Source organism: Carcharhinus amblyrhynchos, chromosome 6 (genome assembly GCF_965287045.1).
Source record: "Carcharhinus amblyrhynchos chromosome 6, sCarAmb.v2.hapA, whole genome shotgun sequence".
NCBI classification, from domain to species: Eukaryota; Metazoa; Chordata; class Chondrichthyes; order Carcharhiniformes; family Carcharhinidae; genus Carcharhinus; species Carcharhinus amblyrhynchos.
In genome coordinates this window covers 96,106,108-96,126,592 of record NC_137329.1, presented here as the reverse complement: position 1 = coordinate 96,126,592, position 20,485 = coordinate 96,106,108, and the positions used below count along the sequence as shown (strand labels likewise).

Below are 20,485 nucleotides of genomic sequence, written 5' to 3'. Positions count from 1 at the left end.
AGAGTACAGAAAAGATTTACTAGGATGCTACCGGGACTTGATGGATTGAGCTATAAGGAGGGGCTGAATAGATTGGGACTTTTCTCTCTGGAGCGTAGGAGGCTGAGGGGTGACTTATAGAGGTCTATAAAATACGAGGGGCATAGACAAGGTAGATAGTCAATACCTTTTCCCAAAGATAGGGGAGTCTGAAACTAGAGGGCATAGGTTTAAGGTGAGATGGAAAAGATACAAAAGTGACGAGAGGGGCAATTTTTTCATACAGAGGGCAGGGAATATCTGGGACAAGTTGCCAGAGATAGTAGTAGAGGCAGGTACAAATTTATCTTTTAAACAGCATTTAGATGGGTACGATGGATATAGAGGGATATGGCCAAATGCAGGCAATTGGAATAAGCTTAGGGGTTTTAAAAAAAAAGGGTGGCATGGACAAGTTGGGCCGAAGGGCCCGTTTCCATGCTGTAAACCTCTATGATTCTATGTTCAGTGACCCATTCAGACACAAATTATCATTATTATTCCAATATTGTGTGTCTTTTGTAATCAGCTGTGTTAATGAGTATTGCAAATTGCTCGTCTATAGTGTGTTAATCCTGTGGCCCTGAAAATACATTCTGAATATCATGTTCCAAGATGGCACCAGAGTGTGGTGAGTTCTTGTGAGCTGTGCCCAGCATATCCTCCAATTCTTTCTATTACTCTCGTTCTATATTCTGCATCCTTCCTTTCCTTCTTTATGTACGATATGCTTTGTCTGTACAACGCACAACAATACTTTTCACTGTATCCCAATACATAGAATCCCTACAGCGCTGAAGGAGGCCATTTGGCCCAATGAGTCTGCACCAACCATAAACCTACCCAGGCCCTATTCTTTAGCCCCAAATATTTTATCCTGTTTGCCCCCTTGATGCTAAGAGGCAATTTACAACGTCCAAACCACCTAACCAGCACATCTTTGCATATGTCTCAGTAATAAATCAAGTCAAAAGAATCTCTACAGTGCAGAAGAGGCCATTCAGCCATACAAGTCTGCACTGACTATCTGACAGAGCATCTTATCCAGGACCCCCACCCTATCCCACAACCTCATATTTACCCCATTAATCCATTTAATCTACACATCTAGGGACATGAAGGGGCAATTTAACATGGCCAATCCATCTGATCTGCAAATCTTTGGAGTGTGGGAGGAAACCAGAGCACCCGAAGGAAACGCACACAGACATGAGGAAAACGTGCAAACTCCACACAGACAGTGACCCAAGGCGGAATTAAACCTGGGCTGCTGGAGCTGTGAGGCAGCAGTGCTAACCATTGCACCACCTGAACGATTGTGTGTGTGTGTGTGTGTGTGTGTGTGTGTGTGTGTGTGTGTGTGTGTGTGGGGAAGATGTTTGTGTGCTTCTCTTCTCAAAACTGTGGCAGTAGTTTCAGTATTACTGTTAGTAGTAGTTTAAAAGCTAACAAAACAGAAATGTAAATAATGACAAATTGTAAGTTCTGAACCTGGATTTATGGTTACTAAAAACATTCATGATTCCAGGGTATTTTGATAAGCATGTAGAACTTTTAATCCAATTTTAATACAAATTCATACCTGTAACATTTATATGTTTGGTAGTGTAAATTGGGATTCAGGTCAGAGACTTTTTACAAAAGTTACAAGTTTTTTTTGTGAATCTTTGGAGTTCTTGCTCTGAAATAAATGGGAAAAGAAACTTGGTAAAAGATTATAAAGACTCTTTGTTCAGAAGAAAACAGGTTGAACTGGTTTGACTGTATTCATGGGACGCATTTGTTTCTTGATTTTCAAAAAAAAGCTTGGAGTTTTGGAACAATTGAGCGATTTAAAATACAGAACAGAATGTTCTGAATTCTGAGAAAGGAGGGAACAAAAATCACAGGAGTTTGAAACCAAAAAAAGTCTAAAAGGGAGAGATTCAGGTATATTCCTCATTGAAAGCAAAAACTCAGTTCAAACTCCAGCCACCGCATCCAATTTCATCCTTGTTCTGCTCTTTTCAAATAAAGAGAGGGCAGGATTTGATGGAGGTGAAGACATCACTCAGCCATGGAAGGCTTTTTGTCCCGCCCTATTTCAAAGCAGTAGGAAGGCTGCTGCAGGTAAACTTTGCGACAGCGGATTGTTTTGATTCCTGTACAAAGAATCCAATAGTATAGTGGACAAGGTGAGCTGTATGGTGCAAGAAGTACAGTTGCCCAAGCAGGTAAAATTGTTCTGTATTAAACACATTTAGATAGCAATGTCCCAAATCAAGGCATCTCACATCTGGAAGTGGTTATGTGCAAGGGTAAAATCATGCCTATAGTGCGGGGTTGTAAAGCACTCCTAGAAAACCGACAATTGGCAAGTGATGATTAGGTGCATTGCCCATGCTAAGTTCTTGCTCAGTGTACCCAAACAGGCATTGGAGTGTGGCAACTTGAGGATTTTCAAAGTAACTTCATTGGAGTGTTAATGTAAGCCTACTTGTGACACTAAAACAAACTTTAAAAGCAGTAGTGGACTACTTTGGTACCACCAGAGAGAGAAGCAGAGAAATACAACAAGGAGGCTGAGGGGGACTAGCTAGGCCAAAGATGTGGGATTACAGGGATAGGGCCTGGGTGGGATTGTGGTCAGTGCATACACAATGGGCCGAATGGCCTCTTTCTACACTGTAGGATTCTATGATATGTGTGTATACAAAACCAAAATTGTATCAAGTAATAGGTAACTATAATACGCCTGTCATCAAATCTGCTCACAAAGAAAAATATTATCTTGTTTTACAGGAAGGGTGGTGGAGGTTAGACTAAACAATAGTTGCATTTGGAGGAGGAAGTGAAAGATATCAAACCACAACAGTATATGGTTATGATCCAGAAGGGTCGTTACAAACAGCCAGTAATGACGCCACATCATTTTTTGATTCCAGCTGCTCAGCTACTGCATATATGATGACCCTAAGCCCACCAATCAGAGACCCACTCGATTTCAAGGGGAGGTCATGTGTTAAATCCATAATTCAGTGGCTTAAGGTAGCAAAAAGATGGCCAGGGCAACCAGCAGAGAGAAGGAGCCAGCACCGTAACCATTGAGAAGGTGGGGGTGAATCTGATTTGAAACCCACAATGCAAGTTACATTTCTCATGCAGGAGGGAAAGGGGAACTGAGAATATACCAAGTGATGGTCAGGATGGTTATGTTTAGGAGGAGAATGATAATTGCTTGCCCTAAGAATGCAGTTGTGAGTCTAATCGATGTAGAGGCAGAATATTCCCCATATACAGAAGAAAGGTTTAGGCCTGAGATAATATTCTGGGAAGGGAAAATTGTCCCATGGCTATGAGAGGGGGTCAGGAACATGGAGACCACTAAACTATGAAAGAGCAGGTATGGATTAGAGTGGGTATTATTGGTGACACCAGGGAGTCAAGGCATTTTGTTGGAAGCAAATTGTAGCTCAAGAAATATGCATCTAGATGTGAGAGGGTAAAGACTGGGAACTATGCTGTCCAAGTGACAGAAGGAGCAGAGTGTAGGTATCCAAGTGACACTGCACAAGAAACTCATGGCTCTGCCTTTCCTTACACAAATAATGAAACGTACCAGACATATTTCAGGCCCAAAGAACTAACTGGTAGTTATGCCCACACAAGTGGTCTTATATGACAACGTGAATCACAAGATAGTGCCCGTGATGCCTAATTTAGTGGATACGATGCAAACATAAAATCTGAGCATTGCAGAATTGAAATGCTGCATCAAGCTTTATGATAATTCCAGAAACAAACTAACACTGCAATTGTGGAGGATGGATGCACAGGTCTGTATAAGGGTTCAGGGAATGAAACAAAATCTCACACAAACTAACTCTCACTCTCTTGAAAGGGGCGGGGGGGGGGCACAAACAATGTAACATTCAATTAAATAACACTGCAACTATATTTAACACTGGGAGATCACTCTTAAGTAGTTTAGATTTAGCTACTTTAGACAAAACAGTAAATTCTGTTAGAAATAGGTTAAGGAAAATAATTAATGGAATGAATGATGCAGCAAAACGCGGAGGAGGAATTGGAAAAGCATGCATGAAATCACAAGAGGCTGCTGAGAATTATGTTTACACAATATATTGTTCCTGGTTGATGAAACAGGTCTGAGAACACCACCAGAAAATATTGGAAGAGAGGTTGCTCTCCTGGGTTACTGATAAGCATCGTAGGGCTATGTCAACTTGCCAACTGACTATTGATGCCTGTGAAATCAGACATCTTGTACAAGTACACCCAGTGAGTGCCATCTGAGGACCAGTACTGTGGGCACGCTAGCGTTGGTTTTGTATTACCTTGGCCTAAAAGGAGAAAGCTTAATCATTGTTTTAGAGCCAAAATATTGTTGTAGAGGATCAGGGTCATGTGTCACATTATCACCAAAACCTTAGATACATGGCACAAGTGATGAGATCACTTGGTTAGCTTTGTCTAGGTGTACTTGGAGATGGATACTTTTGTTTGCCTGTATAATGTAACAGAAAATGCAGCACCAACCTGTGGGTTCACTTGGGATCAGAAAGAAGCCAAGTGCGTGGGGATGATGATCAGGACAGGAAAAAGAGAGTTCCTGACACAAGTGGCTTATAAAAAAAGGAGGAATATTATGTTACAGCCATACGCTGGGAATGAGGATCGGATCTGTTTTAGCCAGGGTGGAATGTTTTGTCTTACCCCAGATTCACCTGTTAGACTGGGTGCGTGAGTATTATTGCAAGTTTGTGCTCATGGACAGGAAAATATGATCAAAGGAAATAAAAACAGTTTAACTAATGTCATGAATGTGTCAGCAGGTCCAAAGCAACCAGCATTTCAAAACGTATTTCACAGGATGAGACCCAATAACAAGGTTAGCAGCTTTAGCCAATTCAAAAAAGAAATATATCATAATAGGAAATAGTTGAAGAGACAATGAAACCATTCAGGGAAAACATACATATGCTAACGTGTGAACCAACAAAAGCCAATGGGACAGATACCCATATATAGAGAGTATCATCAAAGGGAAACAATGATAGAACTGGCAAACTTTTTGTGGAAACAGGAGGAACTGTCCATATAGCAGCAGAGTTCAACTAGCAGCCTGTAAGCCAGTGCTGGTTAGTAGACCAGAGGCAGTGTGCAGAATATCTTCCTGGAAGTAGTTAAAAGCCATATCTTCATTGAACCAAGAACAGAGATTCTCCAGAATAACTGCTCAATCATATGCAGTGTGGTAACGATAAGCTCGCCTTTACATACAGACTTAACAGATTGGATGTTGCTGGGGAAGATCAAGTCCTGAAGTGTTCAGATCGTGTAAATGTACTTTGAATCAAAAGGGTAATTCCTACATAAACTTGTGGGTGTGTTTATTAGTCTTGTACTTAACGGTCTTAAATTATTAGGGGTGGCACAGTGGTTAGCAAATAGTTAGTACTGCTGCCTCACAGCATCAAGGACCTGGGTTTGATTCCCAGTTTGGGTCACTGTCTGTGTGGAGTTTGCATGTTCTCCCTGTGTCTGCATGGGTTTTCTCCGGGTGCTCCGGTTTCCTCCCAGTCTGAAAGACGTGCTGGTTAGGTACATTGAACTGAACAGGCGCTGGAATCTGGCAACTAGGGAAATTACACAGTAACTTCATTGCAATGTTAATGTAAGCCTTACTCATGACTAATAAATAAACTTTAAACTATTATAGACCTATGTATTTGTGTCTTTTCTTCATTATAATAAATAGTCTTTAATATGTGTCATAGTACAACTGGACTGGCTATTGCTCTCACTGGATATTACACGAAATCTCTTGCACCGTTCCCATAGACAAACATGAACCAATGTTTCCAAGTTGGAACACCCCTACAGTTAACATCAGCCAGATTCGTGAAACGTGCATATATCTAAGTTTAGATTTGTGAGAAACCCAGGACATGTCATTAAAGCGGCAGCCTGTTTTATTGCTCTCAGACACTGCCTACAACAACTCGGCCAACATTGTCTACCTGATACGTTGCAAGAAAGGATGTCCCGAAGCATGGTACACTGGGGAGACCATGCAGACGCTACGACAACAGATGAATGAACATCGCTTGACAATCACCAAGCAAGACAGTTCCCTTCCTGTTGGCGAACACTTCAGTGGTCACGGGCATTCAGCCTCTGACCTTCGGGTAAGCGTTCTCCAAGGTGGCCTTCACGACACACAACAGCGCAGAGTTGCTGAGCAGAGACTGATAGCCAAGTTCCACACACGAGGATGGTCTCAACAGGGATCTTGGGTTCATGTCGCACTATCTGTAAGCCCCGTGACTTGCCTGGGTTTGCAAAACCTCACTCACTGTGCTGTCTGGAGACAATACACATCTCTTTAACTTGTGATCAGTGCTCCTTCCACACACATTGTCAGCCACTTTAGGACTTGAACAGCAGGTTAGGTGTAAAGATTCGCATTCTAATCAGTAATCTCTAAACTGTCTGTGCTTTATATGCTCTGTCCGAGGCCAGAGCTCTCCATTCACCTGACGAAGAGGGAGTCCCCTCGAAAGCTTGTGAGTTTACTATCAAATAAATCAGTTGCACTAAAACCTGGTGTTGTCAGACTTTTTACTGTGTACAACAACTCCCAGAGACAATAGTCTTTCTGAATTTATGTAAATTGTCTTCCTCATGCACATCAGAATGCAGATCACTGGTATGCCGGAGACAACCCCACTGCTGAGAATAGGAAATGACCATATGTAGATAGTCTCGAGTAAGATTGGTAAGACACTGAAATCCAATCGATTGACTTGATTTGAAGGTCAAGGGACCAACGTTAGAAAGTGGTCTAAAGCCAAAGCCCACAAGGATCTCATTTCTGCAGCAACTGAGGTTTGACTTGGTTAATCACGGGAAGTTGTGTGGAAGAATTTGTTCGGTACACTGACTACCCAAGAAACAGCCAACCATATCAATACTGTTACACAAACAAGCCAGAGCACCGGGTCCGCTTGGACAACTAGCTCACCTGACCCCTCAAAAGTTTCTCCATCATCTTTAAGTCAAGAACATGATAGAGTGTTCCAAACTCACCTGGGTGGGTATAGCCACAACAGCATTCCTGGGACAGAGCAGTCTACAGCTACATGCACAATTTACCAATACATTACTAAAACTTAAAGTTGCTCCAAACAAGAAGAACAAAAACAGCAATGCTGTGGGTGCACCATCACTGCCAGGTTGCACACAAATCTAAACTTAGATACACATCATTCATCCTCACTGGGCAATAATCCCAGAATCCCTTGCCAACACCATCACCGCAAGATCAGCTTTACAAGAAAGGCCACCACTACATCAGAGCAATAAAGGATGAATAATAAACGCAGCCTTGCCCACTTTCACAGTGACTTCATTGCAATGTTAATGTAAGCTGACTTGCGACATAAATAAACTCTAAAAACTTCTAAAGAATAAAGTTTAAAAGTCAGTAACTCCAGCTATAGAACCTCAGTGCTCTCTCTAGAAAAACAAAAAAAAATCCTGCCCTCTGACATGGATAACATTATCTAGTCATATAGCTGAGTCCCAGTGTTCCGACCTCCTCAATGAGTGGAAAAATATTCAAGTAATCAGCAAAAATAACAACACATTTAATATGATGTGGAATAATTGCACCATGGGTTGCAGGAAATAGAAGTTCTGAATTTAAATATCTTCAGTAAAGCACAGCATTTTGGTAATATTATAGCATAGTGATCAGGCAAAGTAGATACAAATTCAATCTACTCACAAGTATGATATGCCTCAGGCCTCAATACAGAAATACACACTTTAGACAGGTGGCACAGAATCAGTAAAAATGTCCAAAAGACTTGCATAAGAAGTGGACAAAGATTTATTTGGGGAAATAGAATGTAGAAGGGAAGGAATTATTAGATCAGATGGGGACCAGTGATATCTTTATTTAGATGTAACAAATGAAAGCAAGTGATATTTAACTATATCTAGGTAATAGTTATAGGCCATGTGCTTCAGATGCTGGATGACTTAGCATTACCTTTGAGCAGAGGTTGGAAGGTAGGAATTTCGTGCAGTTTGATAACATCTGGATCATTCCATGTGGTTCGAGCAGGTTGCTGTGTTCCCGTAGCAACAACTATGATGTCATCCATTTTAGCTCTTTGCTTCGCTGGAGAATTTGTTGCTGAAGAAGAAAAACAGAGTTACACACATCTTAACATAGTTGTTGATGGATACAAACATGCACAAAGACAAACTGTCCATGAAAATGAATACAGCAACATGTATCTTTTAAAGAAGCCACAAGCTCAATGAACACTGAAGCTACAGTCTGGTCACGGCACAGAGATGATGACAATAAAAAGAGGAAAGGAAAAAGTGAAGAGCAGGAAGGTAAACGGTTAAAAATAAGAGAGAGGAAAGGAAAAGGGGAAGAGAAAAAAAACAAGTGATGAGACAGAAACAAAATGATGATTCTCCCAAAAATGTTCTAAGTGTTGAATTCATGGGAAAACTGATGTAAATCGTTTGATTGCTGACCAGCCTGGAATCCTCCAAGTGCTGCCCTTCCACCCCACCACATGGCCCCCCCATCCATTCGTGGGCTAATCCCAAAACCAACCCTCCCTCCCAGAGCGCCCCGATCTCCAGTCCTCACCACCACCCCCTCCCCCCCACCCAGCAGTGACAATCTCCTTCCTCCCCTCCCCCTCACCACCGGCAGAACCCCCACCCCCCGAAGACTTCAGTCCTGGGCCTGCTAATCATATTTAAATAACATTAAAATAAGATTTAAATCACTTACCTGCTGTTCCTGCCAGTGCCGGATATCCGGCGCGACGAGATGCGCGCATGGCAGGAACGTATGTGTGAATTGGCCCACATGCTATTCTCACGCCGTGCTAAAAAATTAGTGCAGTGCGATGGGAAAACCACCCCCATAGAGAGAGAGGGGGGTGAAAGTGGATAAATAGAAACATATCCGGTCATGAGATGTGGGTGTCACTCATAAGGATCAGCATCTGTTCCCCAATCCCAATTGCTGACTGGCTGAGTTCAATTAAAAATCAACAGAGCGAGACTAGAGTCACATGTAGACCAGACCAGGTTAGGATGGCAGAATTCCTTCCCTGAAGGAACTTGTGAACAGATGGATTTTTTAAACAACAATCGATGATAGCTTTACAGCACCATTACTGGGAATGGCTTTCAATTCTAAATGTTTATTAACTAGTTGAATTAGAATTCCACCAGCTGCCTTGCTCTCCGTGATGGTACCACTATAAACCATATAGTACCATATCTTAAATTAACCAACAAAAAGAGTGAATGGCAAGAGAAGGAAATAAGAGGGAGAGAGAGACAGGAACACTAAAGAAACAGATTCGGAAAGAATAACAAGTGGAAAAGAGATTGAAATGGAACAAGAGACACAGACAAGCAAAAAGATACAAAAAAGCAGAGAAAAAGCAAATCCAAGATTGTTACTACAAAATAGATATTACTTCATGTGGATACTGACATCGTTAAACATTTTTTGAAGTGGTGGGATAACTGAGGAATAGTAAAGCTGATTTGACACTTAATCTACAAGCTCCACACTGACACGTTTTATATTTTGCATCAATTCAAGTAAGTTCCTGTGCCGCATTTCACTTTTGTTTGCAATGGAATCAGACAAGGCAAAAACCTGTCCCATATACTGCTTCCAAAAATCATATTTTAGTTAATTCACCAATAATCTCACCTCCAGACAAAAATCATATCACTTTCAATACAAATGGCCCATGTAATCAATTCAGTGGAGAAAGGAAAAGCCCCCCCACAGTTAACAGAATTGACAACTGAGTAGGCACAAAAGTAGTTATGTAGTACATTTTGATTGTTTTATTCATTTGGTTGGTCACCAAAAAACTCAAAAGCTTTACCATTCCGATCCTTCTGCCAACAGTAATTGATTCAAAGGAGCAATGATAACTTAGGGTGATTTTACCAAGAAGGTTTCCCTAGATCATGCTTTTACAATACCTTCATATAAAGAGAAAGCCAGCATTTATAATATAGCATGCATACTACGATACCCAAAAACAAATTATACATGTCTTTCCATTGTATATCTTGATTAGTGCAAATCATCAAACTCACCTACTGTGTTCTAATTCTTCTCAGTCACCAAAAAATGTTTCAAATCTCTGATCAACTATGTCAGCATCTGATTTAGTGCAGCTGGCTATTTAAAATCCAGCTTTTGTTTTTACATAATTTCTGCTTGCCTGCCTGAACTGAATACACATCCAAAATGGGTCTTTTTAAAGACTGTCAACTGCTTGTCTTGCAGTGAGTCTTCAGCTACAGAGCTAAAGGCAACAGCACTCAGAAGCAGACACCATCAGTGGGGAATCTAAACCAAAACACATCTCAAAGATAAGATATAGGAACAGAATTAGGCCATTTGGCCCATTGAGTCTGCTCCGCCATTCGATCATGGCTAATATGTTTTTCAACCCCATTTTTCTGCCTTTTCCCCCATAATCTTTGATCCTCTTATCAACCAGGAATCTATCTATCCATCTCTGTCTTAAACACACTCAGTGAACATCTTCTCCACGTCTACTCTATCCAGGCTTTCAGTATTTTGTAAGTTTCAATAAGATCCTCTCTGGTCCTTCTAAACTCCATCAAGTACAGACCCAGACAATACAATCTGCTCCACTCAAGTTCTGGAACAGCTTGAATGACTATTCATTGGAAGTTCTGAAGTGGCACAATAGTTGATCAATCAGCTGTGCTACACCTGATGTAATGATCTTTTGGGTATTGAGCTCAAATTGGATCCTATTCACTAAATTGATTTTAAAGTACTAACAATTCATTTTTTTTTAATTAAAAGTTACCTTTGTGCTTGTGTATCTACTCACAATATTGTAGAAGCTGAACTCTAGCTTTTTTTTAATACTAATCTGTTCATCGGTAGGGAACAGGACATCAGCTGGGTTAGACTGAAATGAATGTCAATGATGACGCAGTGCTTTAACAGTTACTTACCCGACACATGACATTCTGGTTGCTTATTATCGTACGTGCTCTGTTCAGCTCCCATGGTATTGCAATGTGGTCCCAGAGTGCCTCAACCCTGCACAACCAAACAGAGTTACAAGAACAATTGTATTTGTACAGCACCTTTAACTTAACAAAACATCCTGTCCCAAAAGGCAGTTATGATGTGGAGATGTTGGACTGGGGTAAGCACAGTAAGAAGTCTCATAACACCGGGTTAAAGTCCAACAAGCCACAAATTCTCAGAGCATGGCCCCTTCATCAGGTGAATGGGAGTTCTGTTCACAAACTTGGGTTCACGTTACACTATCCGTAACCCCCACGACTTGCCTGGGCTTGAAAAATCTCACTAACTGCCCTGTCTGGAGACAATACACATCTCTCTAACCTGTGCTTAACCCTCTCTCCACTCACATTGTCTGTACCTTTAAGACTTGATTATCTGTAAAGATTTGCATTTCAACCATTATTTTGTAATGTGTTTCTGTTTTTATATGCCCTGTTTGTGAACAGAACTCCCACTCACCTGATGAAGGGGCAGTGCTCAGAAAGCTTGTGGCTTGTGCCACCAAATAAACCTGTTGGGCTTTAACCTGATGTTGTGAGACTTCTTACTGTCCAAAGGCAGTTCACAGGATCGTTATAAAATGACACAAACATGCAAGGAGATATTAGGTCAGGTGACTAAAAATTTGGTCAAAAAGGGAAGTTTTAAGAAGTGCTGTCAATTGAACATTTTCTGTCCTTCACAGCTCCCTAACCACATAAACAGCAAACTCATTTAAGCTTAGCCAGAGAAACTTACATCCCACGAAGGAATAAAGAAGGATTTGCGGTTTCCCCCATGCTGCTCAGTACCCAGCCACTAGGAGGCAAATGTTGAATGTGTTCTTGTTTTGCCTCTGGAGGCGCTGGTATCTGCAGCACAACATTTGCAATCCCAGAGACAAATAAGCATCATAGTACTCTGCATCACAGCACTCTAGGGCTTCATCTGCATGACGCCATATCGAAAACGTTTTAATTGAAATCAAGCTGTGTATTCTACTGTACAAAGCACAACACAGGAATAGATTTGTAAGCTAAAGATCTTATGTTTTCCCTATGGTATGGTTGGAAATTAAGCATTAAATTTTATACAATTTTGAAAAGATACAGCAAAATAATTATCTAAAAAGTAAAGACATGCAGGGTTACAGGAGAATAATACTACGGGCATTGTACATTTGGAGAGCCAACACAGACACAATGGGCTGAAAGGCTCCTCTATGCTATAACAACTGCAAAATGCAGAAAGGAACATTTGGTGCTATTTAATGGATTTGATTGAATTGGCAATTTGAAGAGAATGGGTATTATAACAGCATGACATTTGTCTGGTGACATCATGTTAGTCATTCACTTGACATGCACCTGCAAACTAGAACTGCTGCAGATGTTCTGAAATAATATCAGAGAGTTAAATATAAACTGTATTTTTTCCTCTACAGATATTGTCTAAACTGCGTATTTCCAGTATTTTTTGTTTAATTGCTGCAGAAAATTATGTTTACATCATAGTTTACAGTTCAGGTATCCTGAATTCTCCTGTTCAAAGCAATCCTGCTTTGTTACAATTAGTCTATTTATGCAACTCTTTCAGCATTGTTACTTTGCTTGTGTGATACGGAATATGCCCTAAAGACAACAGCCTGAAGTTTGCAATAAAAATAATAGTGAAACTTTTGCCATTAATGGGTAAACTGTACAACACCTCTGTCTGCAGGTGGGTGGACATCAATAAGTGGCTGGTAGGGAAATCCTGCTCCTCCACAAGTTCTAACAGTCCTCACTGATCAACTCAACACTGAATTGTCTGCAATGGCTGAATGTGTAGAACTTTCTGCAAACTCTGCACTAAAAATGTCTTAATGTCTCTAGGACTGGTACATTCAGAAGCAAATGAGTTTTTAAACTGTATGGTAAGTGAGAAATTTTGATTTTGGAAGTGTGAAGGCTCAATCATAACAAATTTAATATTAGAGCTTTTCAAAATATATTTTAATTTTCTGTGTCTCTTATTTCTCTCTTTTAACCCCATCTGTGTTTATCATCTTTATTTTGTGTGCTCTGCAATATCTGAATTTAATAAGGGAGTCAGTTTAGCTGGACAGCTGGTTCATGATATGGAACAACACCAATGGCATTGGTTCAATTTCAGTACCAGCTGAAAGCCCTGTCTTCTAAACCTTGCCCCTCACTTGAGGTGTGGTTAAATCACCACCAGTCAGACCTCTCTCCCTCTCTCTCAAAAAGGGGAAGAGCAACCTATGGTCCTCTGGGATTTTGGCAACTTTTATTTAATTCTAATTTATAAGCTCCCCCCATCACCCAATTTTTAGTTTTGAATTAGTCTCAGCAATCTGACTGATGAGCCAAGCTGTTACTTATCCTACTCAGAGGTGCTACAGGTCCCCTGTAGATGGTATCATGCTAAGCAGGCACTGGATTAAAGGAACTCTTCTCTAAAGCCTGCAAACACTCTGCAGGCAATGGTCACAAGAGGCAAATGATCAGAGCCACTCCTTTGTCACTGAACTCAAGATTCCTATGTCAGTGTTTGTCCAGTAAACATGATGTGGATATGCCGGCGTTGGACTGGGGTAAACACAGTAAAAAGTCTGACAACACCAGGTTTAAGTCCAACCGATTTATTTGATAGTAAACTCACAAGCTTTCAGGGTTTGTCCCTTCGTCAGGTGAATGGAGAGTTCTGGCCTCAGACAGAGCATATAAACATAAGAACATAAGAAATAGGAGCAGGAGTAGGCCATCTGGCCCTTCGAGCCTGCCCCGCCATTCAATAACATCATGGCTGATCTGTCGTGGCTCAGTTCCACATTCCCGCCCTCTCCCCACAACCCTTAATCCCCTCTCTTATCAGAAACCCATCAACCCGCGTCTTAAAAATATTTAGCGAGGTAGCCTCCACCACTTCAACGGGCAGAGAATTCCAGAGAGTCACCACCCTTTGAGTGAAGAAGTTCTTCCTCAGCTCCGTTCTAAACCGTCCCCCCTTTATCTTGAGGCTGTGTCCCCCTAGTTCTACTGTCCTTTCTGAGCAGGAAGAGTCTCTCCACCTCTATCCTATCCATCCCATTCATCATCTTATACGTCTCAATGAGATCTCCCCTCATTCTTCTAAACTCTAACGAGTACAAGCCTAGTTTATTCAGCCTCTCCTCATAGCTCAACCCCCTCAACTCCGGTATCAGCCTAGTAAACCTCCTCTGCACTCCCTCCAAGGCCAAAATATCCTCGCGTAAGTACGGCGACCAAAACTGCACACACTACTCCAGCTGCGGCCTCACCAATGCCCTATACAGCCGCAGCAAGACCTCACTACTTTTATATTCAATCCCCCTCGCTATGAAGGCCAGCATCCCATTCGCCTTCCTGACCACCTGCTGCACCTGCAAGCTGGGTTTTTGCGACTCATGCACAAGGACCCCGAGGTCCCTCTGCACCGTCGCCTGCTGCAGTTTTTCTCCACGTAAGTAATAATCCTTCCTACCATTATTCCTACCAAAGTGGACCACCTCACACTTGCCAACATTAAATTCCATTTGCCATTTCCTGGCCCATTCGCCCAGCCTATCTAGATCCTTCTGCAGACTCTCCACACCCTCTGCACAATTTGCCGTTCCTCCAATCTTGGTGTCATCAGCAAATTTCGACATCATACACTCGGTTCCCTCCTCCAGATCATCTATATAAATGGTAAATAGCTGAGGCCCCAGCACCGACCCCTGGGGCACTCCACTAGTCACCAACCGCCAATCCGAATAGCACCCATTGACCCCCACTCTCTGCCTCCTATTTGACAACACAGTTTACAGATTACTGATTAGAACTAATCAGACTTTTTACTGTGTTTGTCCAGTAAAGACAACAGGCTGCATGTTTCCAAAAAATTTCCTAAATGTCACAACAGTGAGAAACATGAGCTGAACCACACCAGTCTCTCAGGCACACTTCAAATCACAATCTTTCAACTTCTGGTCATTTTCTTTTGGAGAGTTGGGAGCTTGGCGCTGATGCAGGAATGACTCAGCCTAAACACACCGGTGAAACAGCTTCAGAGCGCTCGACTGCCACGTCACAAGGCTGCCCCGATCTCTTAATACACCAGGAAATTCTTCCCCCCACCTCCCACATGGGTCGCCTATTTGGGGCATCAGGGCCCTACCAATGGGTCCCCTAACTGACTCCCCCATGACCCCCTTTCCGTTTCACCATGGCAAGACCCTCCTGAATACCCCTGCTCTCTCGTTTGTCATTTCCTCACCCACGCCAGCACTGCCCCTGCCATACTGGGGTGCACCGCCAAGGTGCCTGGGCACTGTCCAGCCATAACCCCAATACTGGTCACTGTCACTGGTCTCCGTGCTCCCTGGGGTGACCAGCTGCACTAGTGCAGACCAGTAGTGATTCACATCGTTGCAATATCTTGCCTGAGAGGTGCAAACTAAGCATACTGAACTTCCTAATGATAGTGAAATCCAATCAATGTCATGCTAATAAGCTTGGCGCTCTTTCAAGGCCAATCGCTGGGTGCAGCAAGGTGGTAAAAATCACACCCAACACATACACATTGATCTTAAAGCACTCACAACCATTCTGCAACTGGAATTGTTAGTTCTGGACTGCTCAATGCACATTTTCTGTAGTTTAATTTTTTTTAAATATGCTTAGAAAACACACTCTTGGGAGAGGAGGATGTCCTGTTTAGTAGTTACGACAATTTCAGGTTTGAATGCAGTTATTTGCAAACAAAAGTTAGCAATATTCATTATCCAACATGGTTTGTAATTTAACAAAAGAAACAAAACAGAATTGTTTTTGACCTTACAGGCCCCAGCATTTGTTAGAAAATATTTTGGTTTTCACTTGGCAGTTTTAATGTTTATTTATTAGTCACCCATAGGCTTACATTCACACTGCAATGAAAATCCTTTAGTTGGCACACTCTGGCAACTCGGGTACACTGAGGGAGAATTTAGCATAGTCAATGCACCTAACCAGCAAGTCTTCGGACTGAGGGAGGAAAGCAGATCTCCCGGAGGAAACCCACTCAGACACAGGGAGAACGTGCAAAATCTAAGACAGCGACCCAAGCCAGGAATTGAACCCGGTTCCCCAGCACTGTGAGGCAGCAGCGCTAACCACTAGGCCGCTCCTGATGCAAACTGGTTCAGGTTTCAGCACAAAGTGGACAGATTCTTACTGTCCCTGTACTGACTCCTGTTAAAAGAATGAATACAACCATATTGCAGTGAATTGTTTCACAGAAATATGTCCAGCTAAAATAACTGTTTCAAACAAAAGGCTGTGTACAATATAAACAATAATTTTTAGTACATTATACACAAATTGTTGCTGTTATCTTGACAAATACTTTTCAACAGTAAAGTATCCAATTCGTTACAACTCATCTAAACATCCTCTGAATAAGCAAACTAAAACGAAACCCAAATGATGTAGAGGGGTTCTGAGTGTGGAGATTTATTTTTGATCAGCCAAATGTTTTGACAGGTGTGAAAAATCCAATAGGAGTTTTAAGAATCTCTAAACCAAACTGCTGAGAAACTGACACCCAAATTTGGGATTTCTCCACAGGTACACATACTGTCTTGCAGGATTATCCGGAATTACGAAAGAAAAATTCCACAGCTCTCACCTCCAAGCTTCAATAGTGACAGAGGTGGCTGGTCAGGCATTACCTGTGCCCTCCAGCATTGCATATGTCCCTAGCTCAGATATCAGTCTGTCATTAAGAGTTAATTTCATTCCTGAACATCACTGGCATGCACGTTTCCACTAATCCCCAAAACACATTGCTAAACTACTCCTTTGAGGATATTCACTAATAGGCCATTAGCAACTGACAAGCACAAGTTGGAACCCTTGCCAGCAGATATCAGGGGCTGCATCTCAAACAAAATTTACCATGAAATGTGCAAGGTCACAGAAGGTTCAGATGCAAGAGGGGAATTAGAAGTTACGTTGCTTTAAGTCAAACAAGACAACCCACCTAATATGGAGACAAGTGTTCATCAATTTGTATTATTACTCAAAGACAGGTTTTACTGATTGAACTGATTCTGTTGCTCTGTTATTCCAAGATGTTTCACAGAGGCATAATCAGAAAATAAATTGAACACAGAGCCAAAGGAGGGGTGGTCAGAGGCCTAGTCAAAGAGCTGGGTTTCAAGGAGACCGTGTAGGAGCGAGGAGAGTTGAAGATTCAGAAGAGATTAAGAGAGGAAGTTCAGGCACATATTAAAAGGCAGAACTGCTAATGGTGGGTCTGCGAGAGTGGTCTGCACTGAAGGTCAGAGGAGGTTACAGAAATAGGCTGGGGCACCATCAAGTATTTCAATTGGAGGTTTTGCTGGCGGGGCAGGGAGGGAGATTGGGAACCAACATGGATCTGCAAGGACAGGGGCAATAAGCAGATGGTACAGTTGCATACCCAGAATGAAGTTTTGACAGAATGGTGGCAGATGGGAGGCCAGCCAGGAGAGTATTGGAATAATCAGTTTAAAGTGATGAAGGCAGTAGTCAGGGTTTCAGCTAAGACAGTTGGTGTCAAAGGTGAAAGTAAATTGTTTTTGTGACGTACAGCATGTGGGCATCGGAAGAATGTTGAAATTGTGAATAGGCTGGTTCAGCTTGAAACAGCCTGGGAGAGGCAACTATGGGGTTATACTGGAGGCTGGAGACGATCACTTCAGGCTTCCCAAAAGAGAAAACTGCAATCAAAGATTTAATATTAGACAAGCAGTCAGACAAATACAGTATTGGAGTCAACAAAGATTGCAGATCACGTCACCAAGGGGCAGCACATAGATGAGGAATGGGAAGGGGGCAAGCAGCAGAAGAAAAGTCATTGTTGGAGACATTCTAGTTACAACTGAATAGGTAGTTGTGGAACTAAACAAGGACAATCCCTTAAAGCTGCGTCAGAAAAGCAGCCTGCATTATTAAAGACCACATAAACCCTGGGCATACTCTCTTCCACCTTCTTTTGTCAGGAAAAAGATACAAAAGTCTGCAGTCACGTACCAACCGACTTAAGATCAGCTTCTTCCCTGCTGCCAGACTTTTGAATGGACCTACCCCAAATTAAGTTACTCTTTCCCTGCATCCTAGCTATAACTGGGCCGCTGGATTCTGCATCTTACGTATGGTAAGCTTCGTCTGTATAATGTGCAAGAAACAATACTGGTCGTTGTATACTAACACATGTGACAATAAATCAAATCAAAATATCCAACCTGTACTATGGGCAAGGTTTTCAAATAATTACTCCTGAACTATCTGGTATAATCACCTAGCAACATGCACAAAAGGTGTAATCCATTCAAAACGCTTTAAGAAACCTGTAAACAAATTTTTTTTTAATAAATCTTTCGAGATCTTAATTTGCATGCTGCACAGATATTTCAGTAACAATACCCTTCATTCCACCCATAGCATCATTCCTAACACTTGCAGCAGAGTTCAATTCATTTTCAAGACACAGCTCACTATATAACACTAAACTAACACCCGCCCCAATTCCTCAAACCACAGAATCTCGGTTACATTTTATTTACCCGTGACTAGACTGATTCCCTTTTTTCAAAAAAAACCATTTAGCAGTGCATTCAGTGTAACAGCTTTACCTGGAGCTGAAAGTGTGTGTGGGAAACACACAAAACCAACAAGCCCCTGTTCCTCTAAACAGCGGCACGCGTGGACACAGTTCCCAACAAAATAAAGATGTCTTTCCAGAGTGCGGGGCCTGCTGTATTCCCAACCTTGCTGTAAAACATTCAAACCTCTCCCTCTGTCAGTCTCTCAGCCAGAGTCCAGCTGTTCTCTGCAAAGGTATAGCCTCCTACGGGCTCGCACTCTCCGGGCAACGTTCCGAATGGATACACCGCCGCCCACACCCCGTTACAATTCCGCCCGGTAAATGCAACACAACACAAGCAGCACAGTGACTGCTCACTTCCGGGTCACCCTCAAACCCCGGAGACAAAATAGCAGCAAGCTAATACCGCTCCTCCAGGCGTAACCAACATCAGCAACGCCGGCGTTCACTTGCACGCATCGGTTGCAAGCATTTGATTTTCAGTGTGGATAGTGGTAGCAATGAGCAGATCAACTGCCTGAGATGTTAGACCTCAGAATGAAAACTGAGATATGACCTCTCGGATCGTGAGCCCAGTCATTTACCAACATTACCCAATACCCTGGCCTGTTCCTACTTATTTCATTCTTTCCAACCAATATCTCACATTAAACCACAAATGCAAACAGGTGTCGACCAATGTCAACCCCAAATTTATTTCAATTCACTTTCCAAAGAACACAATATTGAAACAGGACTAAATCACTTAACAGATGCACGTATTCTACACGTTCAAAAAGATGAGGGAAAACTTTAAAAAGAGTAATATTTGGGTTAATTTTAGAAAAAATAGTTTTCAAGATTCACCAAGAGAACCAAACTGCAAAGTTTGGTTCTCCAGTTCCAGGGCGGTCAGAGATATCCAATGCCAGTTGTTACAAGGCTCCTATTGTGGACCAAAGGAAAGCTGAGCTTGATTCACCCATCCCTAGGGATGGACTCAATGGATTCACGTCAGCCCAGAGGAGAAAGACCACCAGCTGGCTGTGAAAGGGTATAAAAACTGCAGACTGTCTGTTGCCAGGAGGATATTATTTGAATATAAGCTGCTCCCAGGTACTAGACTGAATTCCAATTCTGTAAACATCAGTGGAGCAATTCTGAGTCAAGTATTAGAAATAATTTCTTAACCCTAAGCTAATGGGCTCTCTTTGCTCAGACATTTTTTGATTTTCAAACCTATTAATTCCCCATCACAAAGGCCCATCCCTCTTCAGTTTCAATTATCATCTCATTTCTATCCTCCTTTTTCTCTGAATTTCTTGAGTCTTACAACATTAAAGGTGCTATAAAAATGCAAGTTGTTGTTGTAATGACCCAGTTCACATTCCTTCAGTCCTGATAACATTGCTGAAGCTGCCCTGGCAAAATTCTCCAAATTCTGCAGCTGAAGCCATGATGCACCATGATCCAAGGTTTTTTTTTGACATGATTAACCACAACATTCTCCACTTTTCCACTCTTACCTGTCCCAACATAGCCAGCACATCCCCAGGAAAGGTTTCTCTTTCTGTACAGTTATTTCTGTAGTGTCTCATGTTCTATCCGTGCCTCTCTCTTTGTCTACATGAGTCTCTCAGTCACACCATTTGCTGCACAGGCTAGCTTCCATATAACAAAAGATAGTGCTTCCAATGTCCAACAGACACCGCCATGATCATAACTCCT

General features: G+C 42.0%; 1 protein-coding gene across 1 annotated transcript in view; it reads right to left on the bottom strand.

Moving 5' to 3' along the window:
• borcs5 (BLOC-1 related complex subunit 5) overlaps nt 1-19,118 on the bottom strand; it is a 75,688-nt gene extending 56,570 nt beyond the window's left edge. Inside the window, exons 1-3 of the mRNA XM_080191021.1 lie at nt 18,807-19,118; nt 11,086-11,173; nt 8,078-8,224 (exon numbers count right to left, since the gene is read on the bottom strand). Coding sequence (XP_080047147.1) covers nt 8,078-8,224; nt 11,086-11,140 — 202 coding nt within the window. The 5' untranslated portion in view covers nt 11,141-11,173; nt 18,807-19,118. The remainder of the gene's footprint in view (nt 1-8,077; nt 8,225-11,085; nt 11,174-18,806) is intronic.
• Between the last annotated feature and the right edge of the window lie 1,367 nt (nt 19,119-20,485).